This window comes from Arachis stenosperma, chromosome 8, assembly GCF_014773155.1.
Source record: "Arachis stenosperma cultivar V10309 chromosome 8, arast.V10309.gnm1.PFL2, whole genome shotgun sequence".
Taxonomy (NCBI): domain Eukaryota; kingdom Viridiplantae; phylum Streptophyta; class Magnoliopsida; order Fabales; family Fabaceae; genus Arachis; species Arachis stenosperma.
In genome coordinates, this window is record NC_080384.1 from 11,701,509 (window position 1) to 11,710,875 (window position 9,367).

General features: G+C 29.8%; 1 protein-coding gene across 1 annotated transcript; it reads left to right on the forward strand.

Annotated features, from left to right (window-relative positions):
• Nucleotides 1–6,781: 6,781 nt before the first annotated feature.
• Nucleotides 6,782–8,479, forward strand: LOC130945392 (uncharacterized). Its single transcript, XM_057874113.1, has one exon. It carries the CDS (start codon nt 6,782–6,784, stop codon nt 8,477–8,479), a length of 1,698 nt encoding a protein of 565 aa, XP_057730096.1.
• Nucleotides 8,480–9,367: the final 888 nt, after the last annotated feature.

Here is a 9,367-nt window from a genome sequence, read left to right on the forward strand (position 1 = left end):
CTAAATTGATATTTTCTCTTTCTCTGAAAATTTTTATTAAGCCCATATTTTTGGGGTATCTCTTCATTATCTTGACAGCAGATTCTAATTATATTTGCAAATCTTTTTTGAGTTGCTTCTTGCATACAACGTTCTTTTATTTCCTCTCTTATTGCAGCGGTTGCTCCGCCAAAATTATTTTCAATTGTCCCTTTATTTATTTCTCTTATAAATCTTCCCATTATAAATTCATTAGCAGGATATGGAAGTTTTGTTATATACATACTAAGATAATGATTTTTATCTTCTTCTTTTAATTTGTAATAATATATTCTATATTCACATATATAAGATTCCACATTACATAGATCATATATCTGGATATTAGCTAAATGATTTTTTGCTTCTTGATATTCTTTATTATAGACTTCTTGTTTATGGTCTATAATATTTTTTCCAAAAAATTCCTTATATAGAATCATCATTATATATAATATCTTATCATAAGCTGTTATTTTTGTTGCTAAATCTTCTATTATTTGATTTTCTATTGATGTCATATAATCTCTTATAGTTCCTTTAGTAAAAGCTTCTAATAAAAAGGAATTCAACCAATTTTCAAAAATTTCTTTTTCATTCTTTTTACAGTCTAAATCAAGCATTCTTTCTCCTTCCATTTCCTGGATTTTAGGAACGTACTTTGATGGTATTTTTGTATATTTTGAATCTTTATTTATAAACCCTTTTTTAAAAGCATAATTATCAAAACCTGTTTCCCATTTATATTGAGATTGGTTATCTTTAGATGTTCCAGCTTCATTTTTTACTTGTATTGGAATTGCTGGTTCTTCGTCACTTGAATAATCTAGGATGTGTTCTTCATTTTCTATATTTTCAGAATTTACTAATTCTTCTTCTATTTGAAATCCTTGTTCCATAATATTATTTTCTTGAGCCATTTTTAATTGTTTAAAAAGCATTGTAACTTCTTCTAATTTTTCTTCAATATTCATAATTTTAATGGAGGTTTTACTTTTAGATCTGTTATGTTGATTATATTTTGAAAATTTTCTTCTTTGGGATTCTCTTTTTCTTTATTTCTTTGAAATTTTATGGATACTAATATTTCTTCAAGCATATCTACTATAGAATTTAATTGTGGGTTAAAAGTATGATAAAGATGTGGGGAATCATTTCCATGATAACATTTCTTAGAAATTTCGTGTGAAAAATAAGTTTTTTCAGGTTTTTGAAGTCCTTTGATAAAACTTATAGTAAAATAAAGATTTTGAGAAAAATCATTTTGTATTGATTTTAAGAATTCGGTGTCATTACAGTTAACATTAGTTAAGATCATTAATTTTTGATCTATTAATTTTGATAACTTGATTATTTCTTCTCTTAAATCTTCTAATTTACTTTTTTCCATTAGGTGACGCTTTCTTTATGAAGAGTTACGGTTTAAAGTATGACTTTAGAAAGTGTGGTGTAGACAAATCTTTAAATCTGTACCAACTTTGGCTCTGTATACTAAAATTCTCCTTTTGGCAATTGTTGCCAAGAGCACACATACACCTATTATGACAGGCCAACTCCAATCAAATACATTGACATGTCTCACTCACGCACTAACCACCAGGACAATAGCAAATTTGACTTGGTCAGTTCACGGTTCTCGCAATCGGCTACTTTACACCGGCAGCTACTTTCACAAAGCAGCTTAGCCTTTTTGCAACAACATTTGATGATCTTGCAGTAACTACCGCACCCGCCATTAAAAAAAAGAGTAAAAAAATTTTTTGTTAGAACTGATTAAAAATAAAAGTGTGCAACAGCAACCTCATAACACAACCAGGTTTAATCTACAAATGATAAAAGTCTTTATATGAATTAAAGCAAATAATTTTTGTATGATCACTCTCTCTTCATTAAAATTTTTTTTAAAAACTTCATTACTATTCTAGTATATGTGGATTATTTGGTTTTAACCGGTAATAATTTTTAATTATCAATTTTGTCTGAACTAAATTAATTAAAATTTAGGGTGGGTGTTATCTAAATTATTTTTTTATTTGTAATTTTTTATATGATAAAAATATATAAGGAGTACATAATATATAAAAATAATAACTTAATAAATATTTTTTAAAAAATTTTTTATTTTTTTAAAAATAAAAATAATTTATTATTTTTTTCTCTTAATCTCTTTTGATTCATTAAATTATCAACATCATAACTTGAATAGTTTATGATATAAAATTTTTATCAATGAGATTCCAAAGAATCATATTTGAGACGCACTTCTCATAGTGATGCCGTGGCTTGAACCATTAAAAGTGTATTGGTCTTTTCCCTTACATTTGTGTCCTTGAAAACGACGTCATCCCACAACATACCCCTTACATTTTGTGCGTGCTTTGCCCCCACCCCCTGCACTCACTCAATTAGTTTTCCCAAATTAATTATTAGCTGAATCAATTATTCCACCACTACTTTTCATTTGAGATATTTATTTTTTTAAATTATTTCAACTGCAATGACATCAGTACTTAAGAGTGGTAATGTATATTCTATTTGCGAATACTCAACTCGATTTAATTTAGTGGAATAGGATTGCTAATTTAATTTGTAACATGTAAAATAGAATGTGGATAAAATTTTTGTATGAGTTAGATAAAATACAAGTTAAATCTTAATTTATCTTACCAAATTTCACTCTATATATATATATATAAAATTATATTTCAAGTAGACGTTAAATTAAAAACCTTTCATAGTCTTTTTAAGTATTAAAAAAATATTATTAATTGATAATTTAATATTTTTTATATAAAAATCAATTTTATTTAAAATTATTATTAAATTATATAATAATATTACATATTTTTTATAATCCACAAATAAAGTTGGATATCCACATATTAAAAATGACTAAGATTAAGATTGAGATATTCTCAATCAATAAATAAGATAAAGTTGAATTTATATAAAATCTCAATTCATAAATAAAATTAAATTTAGATTCAAATCCTACTTTATCCTATTCATTTCCACCTCTATAAACAGTTCAGTACTTACTTGCTCTTGTCAATTATTTAGTAATACAACCTTGTATTTCCTGAATCCACACAAAGAATCGTGCAGTGATCAAGATGCTTCAATTATTTGAGGACATGGAATATTCATAGCGCACAGCAGTCTAACTAATAATTAAGTTGAAGATCTGAAACTGAAATTGAGACATTATTACTTAATATTATATTTGATGATTACAAATTAAAAATAAAATTTTAGTTTGGAGATATAAAATTTAAATTTATTTATTATTTTTAAAAAATAGAGACCGAAAAGACTAATTGAGACTGAAGATTAAAATTTTAATATTTTGTAAATATTTTTTTATAATTTTTAAAATTTTAAATTTATTTTTTAATTTTTATATTTATATTAAATTAAATATAATATTTAAAAATAATTTAATTTAATATATTTTATACTAAATATAATAAAAAAATTTAATTTAATTTTTTTTAATTTCTGCCTCTCCATCTTTATTTTTTAGTCTTATTCTCTTTTCTAAATGTAGTCTGAAATTTATCTTAAAGTGATGATGAAATAGGAACAGTCAACTTTTAAAGAAGGATATGGAATCTTTACTCACTCGAACTCTTGAAAATGAAGTAATTGTTGTGTAGATATATAGATAAATTGAATTGGTTTTAAATATTATATTCATTGACTTGTTTTATTTTTCTTTTACAAATGATCCTAATCAAAATTAAATGATAATATAAAACATGAGACTTAGAGTAAAAAATATTAAAAGGTTGATCTATAATGAATTTAATTATTAGAAGTAACATAATAATTCTAAAAATAAATATGTCGCATTAAAATTAAAGTTGAGATTTTTGTAGAATACTTACCATATTGAAAGCTTATTAATTTTTTTTTTGTGTGTGTATGTATTAATACTTACCATAGAGCACTAACAACAATATCCTTAATTAATAAGTGATATATTTTAAACTTTGCAAATTCATTTCGTGTATTATCATGCTTCAATCATTCATTATATATGAACACATACACATACACATACACTAGCTAGACAAGAAAGTAATTAGATTAGATTAATCGAATGATCATCAATTTACTTATTTACTTAAATAAATATTAAAAATTTATATTTTATTTTTAGATTTAATTAATGTGTTAATTTCTATAGTTTTACAAAATTTTTAATTAAGTCCCTAACTTCTTATATTTTTTTTTTTTAATTGAGTTTCTGCACCAAGTTTTTTTTAATTGAATCTCTATATTTTTTTTATTTGAATCTCTGTACTAATTTTTTTAGTTAGATTTCTGTACAATTAAATCAATTACTACCAATAAGAGAGATCTAATTAAAAAATAAAATTAATACAAGAACCAATTAAAAAATATATAAAAACCTAATTAAAAATTTTATAAAATTATAAAGATCAAGAATAATTAAACCTATATTTTATATATACTGTAATTTATTGATTAATAAAAAAATTTAAATAAAATTTTTAATTTACAACCACACCGAATCAAAAGATACCATTAAAAAATTAGGGGAAAAAATAATAAATAGCTAGAATATTCTAATTCGTACTGAAACAACCAGAGTCATGAAAGGTGCTCTAGTATCTATTATTTATCAGATGATTATGATTATTCCAATGCAGTGTGGGCCACTTCGGAATAAATAATTAAATAGGTGCCGAAGCACATGACATATACTAAGGTGACATATACAATTAACTTAACTATCAAAGATGATGCTACTCTGAAACTAAATTAAACTATAGACGACCAATTGCATTATTTGAGAAACAAAAAGCAAGCAGCATATTTTCGACCAAATAGTAGTGGAAAGTGGAAACTAACCGGAAATTATTATTGTAGTAATGGGGGAAAAAAAAATCACACCCTTCAAATTAAAACAAACCATGGAAAAGATCAAGTAACTTCATATGTGACTTCTAATCATAAGAGAAGGAGACCAGCTTCTCTTTAGAGCTCACCTATTGACGATTATACTAAAGTTCAAAGAAGTAACAAAAGTCATGGAGATGGGACCAAGAAAAGCGAGAGTACCAATCTGATAGGAGACCTTCGGCGTAAAGTCAAGGTATGCTACATTCTAACATTTTTTGTTGTTTTTTTTTTTTATAGATTGTGTGCCTTTAAATATTTTGTTAGAATGTGAGAGGGCATCGAATAAAATATCCCGTGTTCATTGATCAGAGTTAATAAAGAAATATAAACCTTCTTTTTTTATTATTTTCATTGAAATTCATGTCACTTATGATTCAATGAAGAGATTTTGAGAGAATTTGAATTTTTACTCTGTTGGAATTGTTAAGTCTAAGTTGATTTTGGGTATATAAATAATGACAAATATTTATTTGGATTGAAAATCTAATATTATTTAATGTGTGTTTTATTATGGCAGGCTCATAATTCTTCTCATTGCCAAACAATGAAACTGGTTTATCCACTTGATTATTCAAGCAATTAAATAAGCCCAAGACTAGTATATGCATTAGCCATGAAAAGAGCTAATACTCCTCATAGCACCGGTAAAAAATTAAATGTTTATGTATTTGCTAAAAGCTAGAAGAGGACAGCTAGACAAAACAAGAACAAGTGTGGCTCTGTAAAAGCAAAAAATGACACTAGGACACCCACTAACTTAAGGACATCAGCAGAGTACTATTGTGGATCATGGTTGAGCAAAACACAAACGAGCAAAGAGCAAATAGCAGCAGCAGCAGTAGGAAAATGGAAAAAATAAAAAAAGGAGTGCATGCCAAGGAAAAAAGAAAAGAAAAAGGACCACAGCGATAGTGGTCGAGCTCCTCATCCAGCAGAGGTAGTGGAGAATGATGAAAAAGGACAACTAGCTAGCTATGACAACTCCACCGGCCAGCTGGTACAAGGAAATGGAAGAAGAAAAATGAAGGCAAGCTGAAGATATATAAGAAGCCTTACTCCATCATTTCAAAGCAAGAAAAAGAGAGCACACACTCAGAGTACCATCTCTAACACAGAGCTGGAATCTTTTTCTTCTACTCAAGCTTAATTTCTGATCTTTTTGTTATGGCTATCTTGTGTCATTTTCTGTTTTGAGAAAAAAGCTAATCTTGTGAGGTTGAAAAGCCAAAGAGTGAAAAGGCAAGAGTGATGCAAAAGAGCCACTGATTTCGGATGTAAGTTGGGTTTATGAACTAGGATTAGTTCCCCTTCCTAGTTGGGACAGTACTATGGAAAGCTAAGCTTTGGTGATTAAAGCTTAGGGGTAGATACTAGTTGAATTAGGGAGTAATTCAATAGTATTGGTGTATGTAATCTGTGAATGATTAGTGAAAATTTCACCATGGTTTGTGGTGGAAACTGGACGTAGGATTCATTGCACAAAGAATCCGAACCAGGATACATGCTGGTCTTCATCTTCTCTTCCCCACTCTTTACTTGTTCTGCGCGTGAGACAAAATGAAATAATTTCCTGCAACTTAAGCTTCCACTAAAACAGAGTTTGATATTCAAAGGTTTAAGCCAACTTGATTCAACTCCTCTTCTCATGTTCAAGTAGAACCATCAATTGGTATCCAGAGCAAGGTCTCAAGGAGTCAAGCTTCACAGTTTGGAGTAAAGATCCATGGCCAACAACATGAGTCCCAACATCGTGGCTTTCACTCTCACTGAAGGGTAGTCTAATAATAGACCTCCCTACTTCAATGGCAGCAACTATTCTTACTGAAAAGAAAGAATGAGAATCTTCGTACAGTCAATCGACTACAACATCTGGAAGATCATTCTCAATGGACCAGAGGTTCCCACTAAACAAAATGCTGATGGAGAAGTTGTGACAAAAGAGGACAGCGAGTGGATAGATGAAGAAAAGAAAAAGGTTGAACTCAATGCCAAGGCAATCAACTTGATGCACTGCGCAATCAATTTTGAAGAGTTCAGAAAAGTGTCAAGGTGCAAAACGGCTAAAGAAATATGGGACAAGCTCAAACTCACTCATGAAGGCACTAAGCAAATAAGGGAGACCAGAATTGACATGCTGATGAAGGAGTATGAAATGTTCAGTATGAAGGAGGATGAGAGCATCAATCAAATGTTCGAAAGGTTCTCAATAATCATCAACAATCTGGATGCCATGGGAAGGAATTACTCTGAAGAAACTTTAGTAAGAAAGATCTTGAGAAGTCTTACTAAGAAATGGAAAGTAAAAAGAACAGCCATATCTGAAAGGAATGATTTGATCAAAATCACCTATGATGAGTTAAGAGACAAGCCGCTGGCATATGAAACCACTCACATGTCTCAAGACAAAGATGACAAAAAAAAAAGTATAGCACTAAAATCAAGAATGACAGCCAAAGAAGAAGAATCTGATGACATTTTCTCAGATGAAGAAATGGTGCTCTTTGCAAGAAAAATGAGAAGACTACTGAGATACAAAAGTAAAGGCAAAGGAAGCTCTTCATCCAAAGACCTCAAGAAAGATCAAGTCAAGCTCACATGCCACCACTGCAAGGAACCCGGTCACTTCAAGTCAGATTGTCCTCAACTTAAGAAAGACAAAAAATCCAAGAAAGACAAAAAGAAGGTGATGATAGCAACATGGGAGGACTTGGAGAATGACACCAGCTCAGAGAGCTCAGATCAAGAAGCTCAGCTATGTCTGATGGCAAATCATGATGATAAAAGTGAGCTAGATCTCTCTAACTTATCTATTGATGAACTGCACTACATTATCAAAGACATTTCTATGAACTCTAAAAAACTCTTGGATAAGTATGCAAAATGCAAGAAAGAAAACAAGGCATTGGGGACAGAAAATGATCTTCTTTTAAAAAAGGTTAAAGCTACTGAAACTTGTAATGAAAATTTTTTAAAAGAAGAAAATAGTGCTTTGCGAGCTGAATTGGAAAAATTCAAACTCAAGTATGAAGTTACTGTTTCCACTGATTTGATTTCTGAAAATAAAAAGCCGAATGACCAAATAAAAAATTTGAATGAGGACTTAGCAAAGTTTGTTCAAGGTTCTCAAAATCTGAACAAACTGCTTGCTTGTCAAAGGTTTGGGTCTGAAAAATCTGGACTTGAATTCAAAGAGGAAAATAAGGCTATTTTCAAACAAAACTTTCAAAAATTTGAAACCTCCTCTTCCAAACTTTTCAAACCAAAAGGATCCAGCAAACCTAAAAAATTAGTGAGCAAGAATCATTGCTACAAGTGCAATAAAAATGGTCATAATCCTCCTCATTGTTTCTTCTTTCTTAAGTCTTTTGGTAATGATAGTAAATTATATAAAGTTGTTCATGATTTTAATATTCTTGGGCAACTAAGAAGATTTCACATCAAAGGATCCAAATGGATTTTGATACCTAAGATAGTTGAAGAACATGCAGGTTTGCCTTACATCCAAGAAGAAATTGAACATGTGGTATCTTGATAGTGGATGTTCAAGGCATATGACCGGAAGGGATACTTTCTTTATTAAACTCAACAAGTATGATGGAGGTTGTCACTTTTGGAGATAATGGTAAAGGTAAAATAATTGTCATTGGTAAGGTTGGCAAAGATTTTTCTACTTGCATTGATAGTGTCTTTTTAGTTGATGGGTTAAAGCATAATCTATTAAGTATAACTCAATTATGTGACCTTGGATATGTTGTAACCTTTAGGAAATCTGATTGTAGAGTCATAAATGAGAAAACAGGGGTTGTTTTATTTGTTGCCAAAAGAAGTGACAATGTTTATGGTATTACACTAAATGATCTAAAAGTTTAAAATGTAACTTTTTTCTCTTTAATGGAATCTAAAAAATGGATGTGGCATAAGAGGTTAGGACATGCTAGTGATGAGCGGATATTTTATACGCTTTTTGGGGGTAATTTCATGTAGATTTTAGCATGTTTTAATTAGTTTTTAGTTAAATATTATTAGTTTTTAGGCAAAAATCATATTTCTGGACTTTACTATGAGTGTGTGTATTTTTCTGTGATTTCAGGTATTTTCTGGCTGAAATTGAGGAAGCTGAGCAAAAATCTGACTTAGGCTGAAAAAGGACTGCTGATGCTGTTGGATCTTGACCTCCCTGCACTCAAAATGGATTTTCTGGAGCTACAGAAGTCCAATTGGCGCGCTCTCAACGGCGTTGGAAAGTAGACATCCAGGGCTTTCCAGCAATATATAATAGTCCATACTTTGCGCGAAGATAGACGACGTAACTTGGCGTTGAACGCCAAGTACATGCTGCTGTCTGGAGTTAAACGCCAGAAAAACGTCATGATCCGGAGTTGAACGCCCAAAACACGTCATAACTTGGAGTTCAACTCCA